The sequence below is a fragment of the Anser anser genome, assembly GCF_964211835.1.
Source record: "Anser anser genome assembly, chromosome: 19".
Lineage (NCBI taxonomy): Eukaryota > Metazoa > Chordata > Aves > Anseriformes > Anatidae > Anser > Anser anser.
Genome location: NC_139740.1, coordinates 14,628,566 through 14,649,184, shown reverse-complemented (window position 1 = coordinate 14,649,184; position 20,619 = coordinate 14,628,566). Strand labels below are relative to the sequence as shown.

Sequence of the window (20,619 nt, the reverse complement as noted above, 5' to 3'; positions counted from 1 at the left end):
GCGTGGGTGCCGCGGGAGCAGGGTGCTTCCCAAAGCCCTTCGCCTTGTGCAGCCAGACGAGACGCCTGAAATGAGCACGCACCTCTGAGCTGCTCCGTGGTTAAGTCTGGAGAATATATGCAAAATTTTTCCTTTTTCTAATGCCTTCAAAAATTTACAGATCTCATTAGAACAGCCTGAGCATGGTGTGTAGCTAGTGCAAACGCGCTGTTTGTGAGGCAGAGTATTCCCTCCTGTAGCAGACAAACACTTTGGACTGGAGTTCTGAAATTTGCTGCATTTTGCTGCAGTCTTTCTTTGCAGATCTCTCCCTCTCTGTTTCTCTCCCTCTCTCACTCACACATTCGATCTCTCTCCTTTTTTCCTTCCCTTTCTTTTGTTCTTCCCATCTCAAAAGTCAGTTTCCTTCTAAATTGCCTGACATTTACAGCCAGCGAGAATGAAGAGTGTGTTCTCCGTACTAGTATGTCTCAGTGATGCTATAGAGACATAGGTCCTTTCATTGCAAATAATTAATTTAGCTATATATTGCATAACATCCTAAAAAGCTTTCTAGGGCAATCTCATGCTAGCTGGATGCACAGCTCCTATCAATATTACATTACATTTGGGTACAACAGTTATGAAGTTTCATTAAAAATTTAATTTGTGGTTTAAAACTGCAGCATTCCCTTAAAAGTGTAGCAGAGAAACCATTTTGGCTGCTTGAGGACTGATCTTGCATTAGCCAAAATTGCAGGGAGAGCTGCAGAAGGGGCTCGGGTTCCGGGTGATGCTCCCTGCGCAGGACGCGACGGGCTGGAAGAGGAGCAGTGCTCACACTTGGCGTCTGCCAATACCGGGCTCCTGCTGGGCTCCTGCCAGCTGCGAGAGGCTTCTTTGGAGAGCAGAACTGAGCATTAACCTGTGCCTCTGGTTAGCAGCCACAAATGAGACAAAAAGGGGCCAGGTTCCCAGGTTCTCCGCTCTCACGGCACCCCATTTACCGATCCGGGGTCTGGTTCGTGCGGGAGGAAGGCGGTAACGCCCGAGGAGCGCGGTCAGAAATGCGTGCTGTGCCCCGGGGCTCTGGGACAGGAGCTGGTCTGTGTCTTGTGCAGGCTGCCGGGGAATTAGCTGGGAGCCCGGGAGTCCCTAAGGAGAGGATGCCGATGCCTTTGCAGAGATCACAGACAGCCTTCTCCACCGCCTTACGCTGGCGCAAATTAAAAATCTCTTTACCGTCAGCGGAGCTGTCCTGCAGCAGGAACTGGGGGACGGGAGGAGGACTAGGGCCCGGCATCGTGTTTTGTTAATGAAGTTTTGTTGCGACTCTTCAGCAGCGGATTTGAATGGAGGCAGGTTTGAAACATCCCACATCCGCCTCTCAGTTTCGGAATTGATTTGTACAGTAATTTCCAGCCCTATCCGCACATACGCGCACGCATCAGAAGAACCACCAGCTCTTCCTCCAAGACCATCCCTCAAGTCGTTTCTGGCTTTTCTGGCATTTACCTGCTGCAGGAGGCAGCGGGTGATGGACGCGGCTCCGTGGCCGCACATGGAGCTCCCGGCCCCGGCGGGCTCTGGCCCTGCTGCTGCCGCCTGGGGGGCGCGGGGCTGCCGGCAGGGACAAACCGTGACTCCGTTTCTCATAAGAAACCGCACTCGTGATTTTTTTTTCTCTGTCCAAAAAAGGAGGAGAAATTCCTAACCATCATGGGGTGTTTCAGAAGCCAGCACAGTCCTGGTGTTTGCTTGAGGTCTCTGCAAAAGATCGCTTCCCTCCCACTACAGAGAGGATAATAATGGGGAGTGGGTTCCTAAATCCCTTAAGCTGCTTTGATAGCTTCAATATTTAGCTGTAATCCTGCTGCCGCCTCCGTCCAGAAACAGCCCCATGTCCCCGTGGCTCCGGGGCTTCGTCCCACCTTGCAGCGCTCCATTTTCACAGGAGAAATTTTGCACAGGTGGGGCAGGGTGCGAGGAAAACATCAAAAGCCAGAGACACTGTTGTGCCCCAGTTTTTTGTGTGATTATTTATTATTTTTCGCAGTCTCCTGCTCTCTTTCTCCCACGCTTTCTGCTTTATTATGTTAATGTGTGTGGAGGCTGGGCATGCCTCCGTGTGCGCCTTCGGGAGGGATTTGAAGGGCGGATGGACAGACAGCAGGATGGCTCTGGAGGGGCTTCCAAGTGCACGGGGCGCAGAGGGGCAGCCTGTCGGAGTCGTGCGGGTCTGTGTGCAGGCACGGGTACACGCCAGCCCTGGAGCAGGGAGCTCTGCCCAGGCGCCTGCTCGTGCCCTGGGAGAAGCTGGGCACTCCCTCGGTGGTGGGCGAGGGAACAGGCTGCCGGTGCCAAAGTCAATTTGTGTTGGTCGGTGATGGTTCGGTTAAAACACAGCAAGGTTTTAAAGGCAGCAGAGAGAAAAAGGCTCTAATGCAATAGGAATTCATCGCATTTGCCTGCTGCGAGGCATGACCCTCACCTAAAATGTAGCTTTTAGTGGAGAGAGGAGCTCTCATGACATTGAAGATTCTCTGCTGGCAAGGATGCCATTAGGGCTGGGTACGTTATTGATTCCTCTTCCAAGATTTAAGCAGCAGATAGTAAGTGTAACTGGAATGACACAGAAGCTGCTTCCAGGCAGTAAGTGGAGCTGGAGACGTTTTGGCCGGTAAGCAGAGCTGGCGCTTCTTAAGCTGAAGGTGCAGCGAGTGGCAGGGGCCCAGTGAAGGCTACAACCAGCACTGGGATAGGCAGCAGAAGCAGGATCTTTTGGAGGTGAAAGACTTGCAAAACTCTGGGCTCCAGGACACCTGGAGGGGTGCGCGTTTCTTTTAGCGTCTGTTACAGTACTTTGCACTTTGCTTCTAGAGCTGAATGCCATCCGAACTTGGGAACGTCAGCAATGCCCGGCTTTGGCTTGTGCGCAGTAATAGTGTTGTCAGTATGTGGTCTGTGGGTCTGGTTGCCTCGCTTCTGAGGGCTTTTCTGCATGAGAAATCTAAAATAAGTTAAATTGTGAACCCAGAATACGCTAGCTGTGCTGCACTGCTTCCAAGGACAGAAACTCTTGGCATGGTCTCTGGAAGAGGAGTAAGCTTCTCGTGCTTGCCACATCCTGACTGTTCAATCAGCAGTTTAATGGGAAGTCATTAGCGTACTATAAATTCACACATTAGATTTATGTACTGCTTATTTTACCATGTTGAAAAGCCTTTACTTTCCTGCTGTATGGATGTTCCCCAGTGTAAATGAGAAGTTCGTGTATATATTCATCTTGTTTCCATTAATTATGATAAGTCTGGTCACATTATTTCTCTGAAACCTGCTGGAATTTCAGCAGCTAGCATATCAGCCATGAAGCCCACCAGGACTTAGAAAATAAATGCTGATCGTTGTGTCACTCTGTATCAGAAATCTGAGTCTGAAATATCCTAGGCATAAGGAAAAGTTCTCAGATTGTTTATTTCATGGGAATGGTAAAAAGAGGACTAGGGAAGCATGCTGCTTCCATGGACAGTTACATTTCTTGGGTGTAGGAAGAGATTTTTGGATTTCCCCATTTAAAAGGACATCAGTGGTAAACATTGCATGGGACAGCCCAGGCTGTATGTTCCGTTCAGGGTTTGTTTTGGTTGCTTCCAAGTCTCTTGGTTGTTGCCTCTTCTTCGCTCATCATAAAACCAGACCCTTGTGGCTCTGATTCTGAAGCAATCTCTGCATCATTGTGCTGGGCATTTCCAAAGGCTGCTCCGTGAAAGAGCTCTCCAATTCCCACGTTCAGGAAGACGGTACAAGAATTTCTCAGCAATGTGCAGTAAAATGCTGAGTTACTCCTTGTTAGCCAGCTCAGTTCTGGTTCAGGAGACCGCGGAGCCCAGCCTGCCCGCTGTGGGAAGGTGCGCTTGCTGGAAGGTACGCTGGAAAATGGGACGTCTGCTCTGAATGCTTTTGACAGGCTCAGAAGGGTCCAGCAGAATTCACTGGCTTCTATTTCTAGTGTATTGGCTTTGTTTTGTCGCTGAGTCAGAGCTGATATGGATCTATACCTGCTACAGAGTGTTTAAGGAAAGATTTCTGCTCTTAAGACTGAGAAAAGCAGTGACTGTCTGCTGAGGTTACATCTATCATGTGTTTTTAAACACACATAGCCTGATAACCTAGCAAATTATACAGATTGTGAAGAGACAAAGAAAGATAATGATAACAAATGAGCTTACATTTATATAACGCCTTTCATTGAGATGGATAGTGAAGTGCTTTGAGAACTCTATTAACGGATTCTGCAAACTATCTAATCTATTGTATCCCCAAACGTATTGAGTGCAGCTTCACTCAGGCTTTATGAGAAAAACATCTCCATTAAGCAACCAATTTTTGTCCGTCTTCGGAGTGGTCGTTTAAGTCTCCACAGTGCAAGCAGGAATGCAGAAATCTTTACATTTGTCAGTGAACTGAAGCCACCTTTGGGGTGAAATGCAGCTATTGCTTCACAGTCCAAATTACTTCTAACGTCTTCACTACCTTGTATCCAAGGATGTCAAATACACTCATTAACTAAACTCTACAGCTACTAATTCATCAGGAAACTTGCCCTTTTGTAGCTTAGTGGTGGCAAAGAGTTAAAACAGAACTCCCAAATTTTCTGCTATGGTCGCTGCATCACCTCTTCTCTCTCCCCTCTTCCTTGGTGAGATATTTCCCCTGATGGCAAACCGTTTCTTCCACTAAAAGGGCAAGGAGAGATTTTTGACCTAGTATTTATTCTGGCCTTTTCAAGGGAAGAGAAGAATCCCGTCACACTCCTAATGGGGCACCCCTGACTAAGACACAGTTTACGCCCATTTTCTGTCTCCCATAATCTCAAGGCCACCTGAGTGGCTTCACACCAGCACATTGCTGCAGCATCAGGGGTGGGGGACGTGGGAACGACCAGCAGGTGAAGTGCTGCAGCCACCACCCCCAGCCCTCCCCACGTCCCCTCTGTGTCTCCTCCAACAGGCTGCTGCCTCCCGGGTGTCAGCCCTGGGATGCTCAGAGGCTGATGAGAGCGGATTTCCAGAAGGAAATCTGTCCTCAGAGTGCTGAAAGGGTTCCTGTGCTGCAGGAACCGAGTCCGTGCAGAGCAGGGCTGCGTGGCCGCGTGTGTGGATCTGGATTTGCTCGCTGAGAGCAGCATGAGACGGTGAGACTCAGTTTGCCTCTGCTTTTCAGTGGTGGTTTCCTCTGCTCCTGGTTGGATTCGTGTTCTGCCCTCGGTTTTCTCCCCCCATTTCTTGTCTTGGCAGGGGAAAGCTTCAGGTTTGCTGTTCTCCCGAGACACCACTGTGAGTCCTGTGTTGTAGGTAAGCTGCTTGGAAAGCAGGCCTTGCAGCAACAGTGGTGACAGGAGGGCATTTTGTACTACAGGGCCTTTGGCAGGAAGGCAGGAGGGTACTTTGCGACACCAAATCTGGCAGGTTTGATACCACAGCTTGTTCTCAACAGCACCGGGACATTTCTCTGCCCCTGTGCATGTGTATCCAGAGAAGCAAGTGAGGAAGAGCATGCCCGTGGTGGGAATATACCCCCCGGTTCTCTTCCTTGCAGGGGGAGGTCACTGGGATTCTTTTACAAGATGAAGAGTCAATCTGATGAATCATTTTTTTGATGTGTATCATTTTTTTGTGATTTGGCACATAACAGCAACCACCCCTTTCTCACCTGCCTCCTGATCCCGTCCTCCCCAGGCTCCAATTTCCGCTCCCAGCCTCAAGGCTCTGACTCACATTTACTGCAAGGAGGGAAGCGGGGAAGTCTATGTGCTGCACATGCATAAATAATAGAAATGAAATCATGCTTAGTTAAAAATAGATATTCTTCCTAATAAATATTTTACCTGCTGTCTCCAGGATATAAAGCTTCCCTGACTAAAGTGTTAAAACAAACCTTGTTGTTAGCCCCTAAATGCTTAAAACAGCCCTGGCTGTGGCTGTACAAATAACACTTGGCTGAGAGTCCACGCATGGGGAAGGGATGTCTTCTCACGCGTAAGGACACAGGCATACGCTTACTCTTGGAGCCTTAAAACGGATAGACCTTTAGCTCAGGGCGCAGACCTTTGAATCTGACTTTGACTCATTTGGTGACCTGCGAATGTGACTAATGAAAATTAAAGATAAAATCTCTCTTGATATTTATGAATAGTTCTTCTTTACATATCTTTCTTTCTTCCCGCCCAAGAGTGGAATTAGAAGTAGCTGGCTGAACAGGGCAAAACAATGGACGCTGACAGGGACCAAGATAGGAGGATTTTTCATTAAAAAGAGCGGCAGGTGGAAGAATTTGTCAAAGTGTGTTTCCAGAAGATAATCCTGCATTTTGGTCTTTAGGACTTCAGTTAATGTGCCTTACTCGACGTGACATTTCCATTCCCTAGATTCCCTAGGAACAAGGGTTTTCCTATGCTGCCCTAATCAAGAACAGATTTGCTAAACAAGGGCTCAGTTTTGTAAAAGATAAAACTGGGGCTGAAGCACACAGCAATCTGAAATGCAGCGAGACCCCAGCGTGAAGCACAGCAAGCGAGGTTTTGCCTGTGAGCACGAGCGTGTGCATGTTTTAGGGGGGGTGCAAACTCAGCGAAGCAATAAGTAAGTGCCACAAAGAATTCAAAGGGAAAAACTCAGCCTGCGGGCAGGCAGATGTTTGACTGTGGGACTCCCAGTTGTATTTTCAGAGCACTGAAACATAATTGGCATTCCAGACTGAGTATAGGCATGTTTTCCTTCATTAAGCAGGCAGAGACCCAGTCGATACAGCCAACCAAGCTCAGGACACAGCTCGCTTCACCCGGCGCTCGTGCTGATGAATTGCACTGCCAGGCTCTATCGACTGGCTCGACTGGACCTCGGTCTGCTCTCGCAGAGGCCTCGCTGCCTTGCTCCGACACAGACACCCACCTGGCCGCCCCCCGAAATCACGCGGCGCGCAGGGGTCAAGCAAATGCAGCGTAGATGAAATCCCAGCGAGCTGGCTGTTTGATCGCCAGGCAGGCTGGATGCGTGGTGCGAGTTACCGGGGCCACGCTGCCTCCAGGGGAGGAGCGGGGTGTTCCAGGGATCCGCCGGGGGCTGGCAGCTGCCTGGGTAACATCCACGGCTGGCTTGGCTGTGCGGCCGGGAAGCTGCGCAGCAGATTTTCAGGCCGAAGCTGAGCATGCCTCAAGCATGTCAGAGGATGGGACTTGAATTAAGAAAGGTCTGGGCAAACCGGAGACACCCAGAAAGATTTTGTTTCGCTTCATTACGGAAAAATGCAATGTTCCTCACTCAGTGTGTGGTAACACGAATGAATGGTGCAGAAGAGAGAACAGGTTGCAGTACCTCCAGGACAATGGTGACAAAGAATCAGGGGATTACTGAGGATCAGCCGCTGCATATGAGTCAACAATGCTATCCTGATTCAAAAAGAGCTACTACCCTACTGGGGTGTGTAAGTAGGCAGGCAGTAAAACACATAATCGCCCCCTGCCCACAAGGCTGTGCCCAGAATGGTGCGAGCAGCCCGGGAACAGCTCAGGAAAGCTGTGAAACGACTGGGGAGAGTCCAGAGAGGAGCAGCAGGGTGAGAGGTCTAGACATGGGATCCGAAAACAAAGACGAAAAGGATCGTTTAGTGTGGAGAAGAAGTAACTGAGATGACTTGAAAACAGCTTTCATATACATAAGAGAGGGTGGAAGAGGATAAATTGTTCTCTCTGTCTACTAAAGGTAGGAACGAAGCACCCGCTTTAATTTTAAGATGGAAAATTGCTGTCGAGCACATAGCTGGAGAAGGTAAGCAGACTCGATCACGGGAGGTCTTAAGAGTAGAAGTATGAACTAAACATTATAAATAAATAAGTCAGGACATTAAGAAAGCCCACACGTAGCCCAGCAGGATAAGCACGTACGTAGCCTAGATTATGTACTCTAGTGGCGTGGGGCATGCCATGGGCTATCGAAGTTGAGAAATATTTTGTCTGAGTAAAAGCTGCAGAATTTTCTCCAGATTGAGGGAAACCAGGACCTGACACTGGACTATGGAGTGAAATGAAAGAAGCCCAGGGAAAGGCATCACTTCTAATAACTATTTTTTATGGAGATATAAATGGAAGATTATTTATGTCTCCCTCCGGTCCTTGCCCTATGGAGACTGAAATAAGGTGAGTAGCTTTGATTAAAGCATATAGCTGCGAATGATCAAAGAGAGCCCATGACCACTGTCCTGGAGATTTGCATTATCAGAGAGCAGATGCCACCAGGGCCAACTGCTTGGCAGTGCTATATTTGAATAAATCAACTCATTCTGATTTCCATCAAAACTTGAAAAATTAGGAATTCAAATGGAGACTGATCCCTGCTGACCTGCAGCATGTGTCCTTTAAAAAAAAAAAAAAAAGGATATTTGTGAGGCTTATTCAGAGATCTGATAAAGTGCAGATACATTTTTTCATTTGATATTTATGGGCTCTGGTCAGTTTGCAAATTTCTAGTTGCGGCTTTGCTGAAACTAAATGTTATGCCCTTTTCATCGTGCCTTAAAAAATAACATGTATTTAGCATGGAGATTGTATCATCCCACCCCCATCTCAGAAACTGTCAGCCCCAGTGATAAAATCCACATCCTCGTGGTAGCAAAGGCTCCATCCTGCCTGAATCACTGCACAAAGCCCGGAGGACTATTTGTTGTGAAAACTGCGAGGAGAGCCGTGATGTGCAGTTGTTCCCGGAACGGGAATGTGGCCGGGCTGCAGAGGCCACGGGGCCTGCCCTGGTCATACAGCCAGAGGCTGGATGGATCCTGCGTGTGCCTGCACCCATGGGCACCCCTGTAAACAAGGCTGGATTTATTCTTGTCTGGAAGGTTGTATACAGCTTCACCTGGCACGGTGTGGACATAAAGGCATAAAGGGCTGCTAAGCCGGCATTCTGTGCTTCTTTATCGCGCAGGTATAAAGAACTGGTGACATGCAGGGCCCTCCTATCAGCCTGTTATTCTAAGGCAAGAAGATCTTGTCATCTATCAATTTAATCTTTTTTTTTCTTTTTTTTTTTTTTTCCTTTTTTTTTCTCAGAATCAGCCTGAGGGCTTACTCTGCAAGGAAATGGGGAATCCTGATGGTTGTGACATGCATCACATGCTGCTTTCAGCATGGAGAAACTGGCAGCATGAGGAATCCTGGCCAGCAATGACAAGAAAGGATGCGATTAGGGAGGGCAGAGTGGATCTGCAAGCGGAGCAGCGAGGTGGAGAGGCACAGCTCAGGCCTGAGGTCTGCCTGGAAGCTGCACAGGAGCGCTGCGCGTCAGAGCAGCCGCAGCCAGGGATCGCACAGCCTGCGCTCACCCCCTGGTCCTTGTCCCCCTGGCCCAGCCGTCGCTGCAGCTCTGCTCTCCAGCATCCTCCTCCTGCCACCTTCCCTGTCCCTGTTCGAGTGGAACAGAGCAGAAGCGCTGGTGTGGGTGGGATGGCAGAATGGGGAGCACTGGGAACCTTGGGAGCAGGGCAGGGGTTTGGAGGAGTCCCTGAAATAAAGGGGAAAGATGTGTCTGTGCAGGAATGGGAGTACGGACACAGCTTTTCTGGCACAGGCCATGGACTTTGCCTGGGCACTGTGAGAACACACGGCCCGTGTCTTAACCAGCCACTGCTTTAAAGCTTTGTCTGTGTGAAGAGCGGCACATCTGTGCTCGCTGCCCTCTGCCAGCTGTGTCCTTCAGAGGTATTTGTGGCTTCCAGTGCTGCCGAGCAGCACGTTGCGGCGGGGCAGGCGCCGGCCCCGGCACACGCTCCCTAATGCTGTCGGGAGCCGGGATTAGCGACCGGCGCTGCCCGTGCGAGGACCCATCTGTGCCGTGCGGCTGCTGGCAGCGCTGCAGGTAGCGTGCTGGGACTGCGGCTCCCATTTTGCGCGGCTGCCGTTGGCATTAGGAATTCACTCAAGGTGAGCAGAACCACGGCCACAAGCGCTTGGCGTAAAGCACCCGTCAAACGGTGAACCGGCTCAGCCAGCCGAGCAAATGAGCAAAGCAAACGTTGCTGCGCCAGGATCAGAGCCTTCACGGAGCAGCCTCTTCCCGTCTGGAGAAAGGTCTTTGGAGTACGCATTGTCGCATGGATGTACACACACTGACAATGTTAGTCATTAATACGATTCTATAAATCAAATTATACGTGCATTCTTTGATCTATGCTTTGAAATACTTTTTTTTTCGCCTTTAAAACACTATGTATAGTTGTGAATGTGTATGTATAGATACGAATGCAGTTGGACTTGACTACTGCTAAGAGCAAACACTCAGAGGACCTTCAGGAGCAGCGCTGTTTGATCTTAATTAACCTCCGGTTTATTTGACAGCGAGGAGGGTAATTTCTGTTCCTCGGATGTAGGGGAAGCAGCCCCAGCTCCGTGGGACCCCGTCTCACCCTTCCCCGGCTCTTCCCCCCAGCGCCTCCGGGCCGCTCTCGGCTCGGCCCCGCGGCCGAGCGCACCTTGAGCGATGTCCCCTCAGGGACGGAGCCGGGAGAGCCGGGGCCCTCCCGCCGGGTGCACGGCCGCCCTCCCGGGGCAGCCCGGCGGGCTCTGAGCCTCCGCCGCCCGGTGTCTGTGTGTGTGTGTGGGGGGCTCCCCTCAGCGACCCGCGGGCAGCTCCCGGGGCCTGCCCCGGGCCGGGCCCCGCCGTAACCATGGCGACCGCGGGCGGCCCGGCGCGGCGCGGCGTGTCCCGCGCGGCGGCCCGTAGCGCGGTGCATCGTGGGCCGAGGCAAGATGGCCGCCCCCTGGCCGCGGTGCTGAGCCGAGGCGGGTGCCGGTGCCGCGGGACGCGTCGCCCCTTCGCCCCCTCCGCTCCCCCCCCCCGCCGCGCCGCCCGCTCCGCCGATCCGCCCGCGGCCGCCGGTGTGCGAGAGGCGCGGGGCCGCCATGGGCCGGGCGCGGCTCCCTCCGCAGCGAACGCGGGGCCCGCGGGGCTAGAGGCGGCGAGGGGAGGCCCGGGCCGGGCCCCGCCGCTGCTCGGCCCGCCGAGGGGCCGGGAGGCGCCGCCGACCCCCGCGTCCTGACGGGGCGGCTGCCCGCGGGCCGGAGGCGCGGAGCCGCCGGGCGTGAGGCGCCGCTCGCCCCGGGCGCGTCCTTGGCGCGGAGCGGGGCCGCCCGCTGCCCTTGCCCGTCCTCGGCCCCCGGGGCCGCCGGGCGCTTGTTGGCCGCCGCCGCCGCCCCGATGGAGTCCGAGATGCTGCAGTCGCCTCTGCTGGGGCTGGGGGAGGAGGATGAGTCCGACCTGACGGACTGGAACCTGCCCCTGGCCTTTATGAAGAAGAGGCACTGCGAGAAGATCGAAGGCTCCAAGTCCTTGGCGCAGAGCTGGAGGATGAAGGACCGGGTGAGGCTGAGGGGCAGGAGGCGCTGGGGGGGAAGGAGTCGGTGCTCTGAGGGCTGCCGCGCTCCCATCTGCGGGCTGCGTTCAGGGGAAGGACCCGCGTGGGATCTGATAGCCTAACGTGCCTTCGGCCTGTGTGCTCCTCATGTGCATGAGGGATGCAGACGGGTCCCAAACGTGGGGCTTGAAGATCCTCAAAGGTCCCTTCCAGCTCGGGGTATTGTGTGGAAAATGCTAATTCCAAGTTCACCGTAATATACTCTGTGAATAGCTCCCTCATTTAAGCCCTTGAAATGGAATTGGTACTTGGTGTTCTTCAGTGCAGGCAATAAAATTAATGAGGTCTTAAGCAGCGCTCTGGATCAGCAGGTAACGATGCCAGCACAAGGCGCAGGGAATGCCATTACAGGTGGCTGGTGGTGAAGGTGCACGGAAGCTTTGTGGTTTCGAAGTTCGCCACCAGCATGTTATGTGGAATATAAAATTAAGGTGTTCTTTGAGCGTGTGACTCAGTCTGAGAGGAAACTGAGATTATATGATTTTGGAGGCAGAAAATAATTAGTGGATGAAGCACTTAGTGTGTGCTATAGCAAGGCGATGCTCTTGTATTTGAATGCGTGCTGTATATTACACGGGTAAAGTCAAGAATGCCAAGCGAAGATCTGTTCCAGGGCGTCTTGAACCCTGTGCTATGTTTGTGTCCTGGCTTAGTTAGCCTAAGCTAAAATAAATATACAAGCAAACACCTAAGAAACATTGTGGATAATCAGCTCCACGCCTTCCAGTTTTGGAATTGGCTTTCGGTTGTTACCGGATTCCCGAGGTCTCAGAGTCACGTCCGTGTACCTGTGTGCGTGATTTTTTTGTGTGACCGAATTCCTGTTACGTTTATGATCCCGTTTGTAACGCTGTGACCTAAACTTGGGAACCGCTGGTGAAACTCCTTCCTCTGAGTTCTTTCCAAAGGCACCATGAGCAGGGACGGGGGGGCTGTGTGTTAATCTAAATGTTCCCGGGGGTGTTCACCCCAATGGTTACTGTGCTCAGAAGCGCTGGGGAAGGCTCGGGCAGAGCCAGAATTGTCTGAGTAGAGCCATGTAGTAAGGATCTGACTTGGCAAATCGTTAATGGACTGAATTGAGTTTTTTGGTTTAGGATCCAATTTAAATGAGCCGTAGAACAGAGTGTCTTGTGGTGTGCCTTCTTTAAAGGGTTTTGGCAAAAAAGTGACTTTACTAGACTGTGGAGGTGTGATGAGCTCGCTTGTCTATTTTAGTGATCCCTCCGCCTTCCCGTGAAGCTTCCTATTTGCTTACTTGATGATCTGCAAGCTGTCTTTTTCTAAATCGGGAGCGACTTTGCCTTGATGATCAATAGGTTACAGCATAAACGTGAGTACGGGGCTGGTAGTAACCAGCTGCCTTCTCTCTATTGTAGCACGTTTCACGTGCCTGTTAGAGTAAAAGGGAATCGTTTTAATGAGGAGAGCGGTGGCTACAGCAGTCGTCATGGCTCAGCAAAATCTGGCCCTGAGTGAATTCATTCTCAAAGACACTGAGTTTTATTTCTGTAAATGAAGAAAATGGAATAAACTGAAGACTTCACATTTGCTTCTTTCTGTTTTCACTGTTAGCTCGAAGCAAGTAACTTTAGAGCAAGATGAGTCGTGCCGATCATATCGTTGTGCGTTTGGACAGCTTTATTGCTATTGTTTGGTCAAACGTGCCATTATGTATAATTACATTCTGCTTGAAGAACAAGATTTTTTTTTTCCCCTCCTGATTTCACTTAACTTGAGGTGTGCTCTCTTGCTTTATAAATAATTCCTCTCGTTTTGTTGTTTTAGCTGACTTCAGAAACTCTCCTCTTTCGTTTTCTCTTTCTCTAGAGCACTGTTCCCCACCGACCCAAATTTTGTGTTGCAGCCGTGCTTGTTTTGGTCAGCATTCAAGGCCTCTGATACCTTTCTGTAGCCGCTAATCAAATTAAAAACAGGTAGTCGTTCCCCTTCAGCCTCCATCTGACTGCTGGTTTGTCGTGCTCCCCAACTGACTTCAGCTTCCTTTACTTGTCTGCTGCTGCCTTACTCCAGAAGCCGTGCCTGATTGCCCCAGGTGGGCGTCCTTCTCTTCCAGGTGCTGTCGAAAGATTTTCTTGAGGGCTGGAGGGGGTGTAACTCTCATCTCTTGGTATGATTTGAGAGCGTGGAAAGCGTTTACTTAGTTCCAATTTGATAAATTTGCTTGTCACAGCATAGGCTGAGCCTATATCTAAACTAAGAAATTCTTAAAGGTCTACCAACCAAAACCTGTATTTGCTAGAGATGCAGATAAGTCTGTGGCATTTTTTCCCTGTGAATCATGGAAAAAACACAGGCTGGGGCTGGTTTTGCCCTTGTACATCATCCTGAGCACTCCCTGCGAAGGGGTGACCCTAACTTCACTGTAGCTGTAGGAAGTGATTCCACTGAGGTTTGGGAATGGGATGACTTTTGGAATGACTTTTTTTTTTTTCCATTGCTCTAAAAAACCCAGAGTTTATAGGAAATTGAAGATTCTTTAGAAAGCAGAAATGTAACGAGGGAAAAATCAAATAAGAAAAGTAATCAGCGGTAAATCTAGGTAAAGTAACTGAACATTCACTTGCCCCCTTTCATCTGGAGGGACTGCTCTGAAGACATTTAATCTTTCGTCTCCTGCTTCGCTGGACTACATATGCCATCAAAGTGACACTGCTTTGATCTATTATTTATTTAAAGTATATTTTTAACACAGGAGGTTTGGAATTATGCTTTGTATATTGAATTAAATCTCCCAGCCTCAGTAGCAGTCAAGTCGTGAAACTTGATTTAAATAAAAAGGTTTCAAAGATACCAGGTTTTACTGACAAGTTGCTGCTAAATGCAGAATATTTAAATGAAGCCATGCCGTACTTACATTGATTTCTAAAATAAGTGGAGAGCAAGAGAGGTAGTTGTAATAGTTTTACTGTAGCATTTTTTTCTTGCTGCCTCGTAACTTGCTGAGTGAGAATTAAATCCTCTTTTTATGAGAAGAGGAATGCACGATCAGGTTTCTATGGAAATGTAGATTAAAACAGCGCCGCATACGAATGCGCTTAGTTCGGAGAAGCGGAGCTTACCTGCCTGCGTGGCACAAGTTTCGTACAGCAAAGGGAGTTAACAAAGGTGGTAACGCTGGAAGCTTGCGCACATTATTTCAGCTTCGGGCGGTTGTTTCGGACTCCCCAAGCAGACCTGTGCTGGAAGCAGCTTGGCCGCTTGGGCTGCAGCGGCGCTGCCCGCTGGTCTCCCCCCTTTCACCCAGGGCCAGGTCAGCGGGCGGCTGTGAGCCGAGGGAGCCTCCTCGGGTGCGAGGTCACGTTTTGGTGGCAGCCTTTGCTTCGGTTCTGCTTATTGCAGCCTAAGTGTTTGTCTTCTGTTTGCTTATGCGTTTTCACAGACCGTCAGCCGTGGTCGTGTTGAAGAAGCTCATAACCTGGGAATCCGCCTGGGGTCTAAACCAAAGGACGTGTGCTTTCTGCTCCTCCCCCGGTGTGTGGAGGAGCTCCTGGTGCGGCTGGCAGGGAGCGCTTTGCTCCTTTGCCGTGGAGTGGCCCCAGGAGCCGGGGGTGTTGTGACTCCGTCTCCCTCCCAGGCTGCGGCTGGAATCCGCGCTAGCTCGACCGCTACTCCAAGGGGCAGCAGCTGCCCCGCGAGGTGTGCGAGTTGAGTGCCAGTGTAGGGCACCTGCTGGTTTACAAATGTCTTCCGAAATAAAAAACCAAAACAAAGCAGCTCAGCTTCTCCCACCGCTGAACCCCCTGCTGTAAGTAATGAGCGCTGTCATCCAGGTTATGGGTTTGTATCGTCTCTTACCCAGAGCAGGGTTCGTTGTGAATTAAGATCGTTGGGTATCGATTGGATCGAGTTGGGAAGCTCGCGCTACATCTGTCTACAGACACTTTTATGTCTAAGGAGAGAGGGCTTGAACAGCTCTGAAGAGTTCTGCAGACTTCTTGCAAGATGATACGTAACTTTTTGTGATGGTTGAACATCGAGTAAATGTGTAATGAGGGGTACATTTGTCAAATCAAGCTTTATTTTATTTATTTTTTTAAACAGACCGAAGGCAACATTTGAACTCTTATTTCAGTTTAAATTAATGCTGGTAGAGAGATGTCTATGTGGTGGAGGTAATCGTTCACTCATATCAGTTACACTTGTGTTCCTGGTAAGCTTAGATTAAAACCTGGAGATGTTCTGCTACATCCCAAATTCAAATGTTTTTTCCTCTGTAATTTAAGATACAAAGTTTTTAGAGATGCTCACTGGCATAAGGCTTTATTAGCAAAGGTAACTTGTGGGATGTGAATGACTACAGAATAAAAATATACTTTGCTGTATGTTTCTTTAGTCATCTGGATTTAATCAGTCTGCTCTTTCCCTAGAGGATTCCAAGACCAGGGACTCTGTAAGGAATTTGCTCCTGTCCCTTAGGAACTGGGAAGCAAGTCAGTTCTTGCTCTATGCATTGGCTGAAGTCCATCTTTAACAATGAGAACAGGCAGTGCACATTAAGCACCACAAGGCTCTGGTTTTGGTATTTCTACCTTTACCAGCTACGTGGAAAGGAAAATAATTTTTTCAAATCTAAAAATTTAATGTCTTAGTACACAAAAATGTCCAGGAGTCTTATTCCCTTAAATAGCTCCGTGAGAGTGCTTCATTATAATTACGTTTGCAATGTGAGTAATAAGTGACAGAAATGCAGTGTAACGTGTTGGGAAGGAGCTGACAACGTTATCAGTAGCAGAGATAATTTTAGAGTGGGGAGAGACGACTTCATCATCAAGTGGAACGATGGAAAACAGCGAGCTGTGTTCTCCATTCAGAAAAGTGCAAGGAGAGGATTCGTGTTTTTGTAACGTGCTTAGTTTTGGTTTTTGCCAGGGAGACCAGGACAGTCGCGGAGACGTGTTGCTGCACTACTGAGCGTATGGTACCTGGAGAGGAGTTGGACGATTGCTGCGCTAACATCACGGTGTACGTGCGGGGGGCTGATCCCTGCCCGTCTGTAGAAATCTGAAAGGCCTGTGAATAGAAGGCAAGGGGGCAGTACCCGCCTCGAGATCCGTCTGTAAGTGCTGGGCTGTTATTGCAAATGGCACACTTTAATTACAAATACTTAGCACGCTGCAAGGCTTTTCCTCCAACTTTCCGCGCGTGGCAGTGTTACCAAGGACGGGCAGACGCCTCGTGCCGCGGGAGGTGACCGGGCGGCAGTGGGCTGCTTCGCACGAGGCTCTCGTGGGGAGCGCTGCGGAGCATCTCTTGTGCTGGCAGCTCCCGCTCCTGGGCTGCGGCTCCCTGCGCGCTCCGGTAGCTCAGAGGCGGAGGGTTACGTGAACCTTTTGGAGAGGCTTTGTTAAGGCTTTTCTGGTTCTCACGCTTCTCTCTGCCTTTGTGCGGGTAGAGAAATCCAAGGAGAGCAGCCTTCCTTGGAGCGTCATTTGTGTTTTTCTCCGTGGGTCTCTCTTTTCTGGAGAGGTCTGGGGGTGTTCTCGTTTCTTCTCTGCTGCCTCGTTGTAATCGGCTTGCTGCTGAGCTGATCTTCTACTCGTGAATGTTTGCGAAGGTGACTTAGCACAGGAAGGCCGCTGATAACCGAGGGAGATCATTGATCGTTCCTTGTGTCTCAGTTTTGAGACAGACTTGTCTGGAAAGGAGAATGAGGGGCTCTTTAGCCAAAATACGTTCAGTAGCGTTATCCTGATCATCTTAGGTAGCTGGGCTCTTCAGAAAGCCGCTGTGTGCTCTCAGTCCTCAGGTTTTCTGCCCTATTTTGATGCTTTGCTACCGCGGTGAATCAGCCAGCTTCGTAGCTTTTAATCGTAAGAGCAGTTCTGCCCCGCGCGGTCACCTCCAGTCCCTGGGGGCACCTCGGGGAGCTGGGGGCGCTGGGCCGTGGCGCCGACTGACGGCGTTCCCCTGCCGGGTGCTGTTCTCAGGGCAGGTGAACAGCCCGTGTGTTTGTACGTCCTGGGTGTCGGCTGACAGGGACAGTTAGTCTCTGGGCGTAAGAAGGGCTAATAAAGTAAGCAGTGAAGCGGGCAGCGGAGGCCTGCTTTGTGGAGCTGTGCTGGCAGCACTGGCTGCTCTTCAGCTCCAACGTGCTGGGCAGCGCGAAGCTCGGAAGAGATTTCGTAGTGTTGGTGGGGGAGACGGGGGCTAGAAAAGGGAAACAAACGCGAAGGAGGAGTTGAACTAGGAATCTGGTGCGTGCTGTCACAGCAAGCACCGACCTTTTGGACTACAGATGGCGGAGGCTGCCTGCAGAGGTGTTGCATTATTAACGTTACCTTGAAGTTTTTCTTTGCCTTCTGCTATTTTTGTCGCCGTGGAGAAGCACGCTGATGTTTTTTCATAACGGCGCATTTCTCGTAAACTTTATATAAAAGCTTCCTTGCAGCAGAAAGCTCTCGGTGAAGCTGTGTCACCGCGTAAACGCTACAAATGAGCTGGAGAGGTTGCAGCAGGACTGGTGCCCCTCTTGTGTCTCGGTAGCTGGGTGCTGGAAGGGAAGGTCCGTTCAAAAAAGGGACGAGTAGGGATCGATCCCCAGTCCTCGCTGAGTGGCACCGAGTCGCAGCCTGGCGGGCCAGGTGCCCGCGTGGCAGGCAGCGCGTCCAGCGGGGCTCTGCGCTCCTGCGCCCGCTCGCCGCGCGTGAGCGGGACGTGTCCCCTCCGAGCCCCTGCCCTCAGCATCCCTCGCGGTCACGCGCTTGTGTGCGGCTGGGTGAGGAGGGTCACGGCTTCGTCTGCCTCTCCCAAACAGTTGGTATTTCGCAGCTACCTGTGAAGCGACGTGCCAGGTGCCGGGCAGCTGCCGTCCTGGGGAAACTGCTTAAAAACCCGCCCCTAGGTTAAAACTGGAGCCTTGGGCTGTCCTGTGAGAGTCGCTGCATGCTTTGGGGCAGGTCGGTGCCTGACTTGGATGGGGAGTAACTTTTTTTTTGTAGCAGAGTTTTCTCCTTGAGGTCACCTGTGCCTGTTACATTTGTGAACGTATCGTTGGCTTTTTTGTTGCAGCTCTTGTAGCAGAGTTTTTATTGGGCTCCTCATTGTCCTGACCCACCAGGCAGACCTCTGTGCGGGGTTCAGTGCCGCAGCTGCCCTCTATCCCGATGAAACTACTTTCCAAACAAAGCCAAGAGCGAGGGGGATGGAGGGCAAGGCGCACGTGAGCGACGTGAAAGGGATCGACACCGAGTTGCTGGCACAGCTCCTTTTTGAGTAAAGCTTTGGCGTTGATAAACTAAGTGGGGGAAAGAGAGAGGGGAAGAGGTGAAGGTGGAAGGTAAGAGAAGCAGATAGAGAGGAGGAGGATGGCAGAGACGTCGCGGGGGAGAGGACTGAGTCGGCTTGGCTGTCAGCGCAGATGTCCGTTCTCCACCTGGAGACCCCGGGCTTGGCCGCAGACCTCTGGGTCTCGGTGGTTCTGCAGGGCTGCCCGACCGCTGCTAACGCTGGGGGACCGAGCGGCACCTTGCAGCTGGACCCCACGTTGCCTGGAACTGGACCTCTGGGTGTCGTTCCTGGTTTCCATCAAGTACCCGTCATGCGTGTGTACTCTGTGCCGAATTTCAGCCGTGGGCTTTTTCGCCTGATCCTTGTGTGCTCCTTTGGGAGCCCTTCTGTGACACCCTGAGGCAACCTCCGCCGAGACTCTTGTGTTCGTCTGTGTTCTGGGAAGTGCCGCTTAGCCCTTGTCAGGGCAGCGTGGGGACGAGCGGCTCGCCTGTGACTGCAGGGCTGTGTTGTCAGGAGCACGGTTTGGGATGAAGCCGTTAGCTGGCTCTCTTGCTAATTTTCTACTCCAGAATCCCCATCAGGCTGCAGAACTCCTGTGCTGATGTGGAGCCTTTTCCCTTTCTCTGTGTGAATAGTGCCTCTCTGCTCCAGTTTCTGCTTTCTTTATAAATTATAAATTCCTGTGGCTCTAGCTCTTGGATTTTTTTTCCTGCTGTTCTGAATTGTAACGAGCACCCTGGGGAAGCAAGATGCGGGGGGCTTTGCTTCAGACAAGCGAGAGCCGAACGCTCGATGGAAGTACAGTGAGCCATGCTACTTCTTTTGTTTTCCTTCTTGGTATCAGGATCTAGGCTTGTATCGGTGTATTGGTATTGGGCTGAAGGAGTTTAGAGAAGAGAATGAAGCAGCCAAATAATGTAAATTATATTTGATCGTGCTGGGTTTGCGTACATCCTTGCAGGGAGGTTGATTTAAAGGACGATGAAGTGGCAGTTAGTGCAATGCTGGGGGCCACGTAATAAACGTAGTTAGAGGTGGATTAATGTTGTCAGAAATACTAGTTAGAGCTTTCAGCTTTGGTAGCTGCTCCGGGGTTTGCCAATATTTAAGGTGAATTGAAGGGGAAACTTTTGATTAGAAGCTTCAAGATAACACGTTTTCCATACGACTGTGGACCATTTGCGTGGGGTATACGTACCTGGAGTTCTAAACACCACTTTCTTTGTCTACCAAAACATCTCCTGCTGCAGAATTTTAGAAAAATGAATAAAAGGTGGAAAAATACAGGATGGCTTCTGAATGTGGCAATATGAAAAAAAAAAATTAAAAAAAAGTGAAACCCAAATCCTTAGTCTCTTCTTCAGATAATTATAAGCACCTTAGCAGGGTTCCGGTCTCTAGTGAACTGTGTCATTTCAGAGGTCTGCAAGATGTATCCAGGTTAGCTAAATGTGAAGGAAACAAAAAATAAGGACTAAACATTTGGTTATGGTTTAGTTAGTCACTTGGATGTTTTTCCTTTTATTGCTTTTGGTTTCAATATTAGAAAGGACATACTATATCTGAATATTGATCAGGAACCCTGAATAGCATATTCCCATATTTTAATAATACATTTCAGTTGGACAGTGACTAATTTAAGATGCATAGAAGTCCAATGATATCCATTTCCATGCTGTATAAAAGAAGAATGAGCTGTGGAAATAATAATAAAAATAGTAATGTAAAATCTCTAAGTACTGTTCTATTAAAAAAAATGAAAAATGTAATCGGTCATGCCTTGCTTAAAATAGTTTGTGTTAAAGAGCAGATAACGAAGCTTAGTTGAAACCCTTCAAAAGTTATAGTAGTGGTAAGACTTCAACACAAATAAAAATTATTTAGCTTCTACACTAAGTAAGCATTTTATTGTGTTTCCTT

At 50.1% G+C, this 20,619-nt stretch overlaps 1 protein-coding gene across 2 annotated transcripts in view; it reads left to right on the top strand.

Annotated features, from left to right (window-relative positions):
• Nucleotides 1–10,756: 10,756 nt before the first annotated feature.
• Nucleotides 10,757–20,619, top strand: part of RPTOR (regulatory associated protein of MTOR complex 1) — a 145,522-nt gene continuing 135,659 nt past the window's right edge. For both annotated transcript variants that reach the window (XM_083804969.1, XM_083804968.1), the window contains exon 1: nt 10,757–11,390. In XM_083804969.1, the coding sequence (XP_083661095.1) occupies nt 11,229–11,390 (162 nt within the window). In that variant the 5' untranslated portion in view covers nt 10,757–11,228. The remainder of the gene's footprint in view (nt 11,391–20,619) is intronic.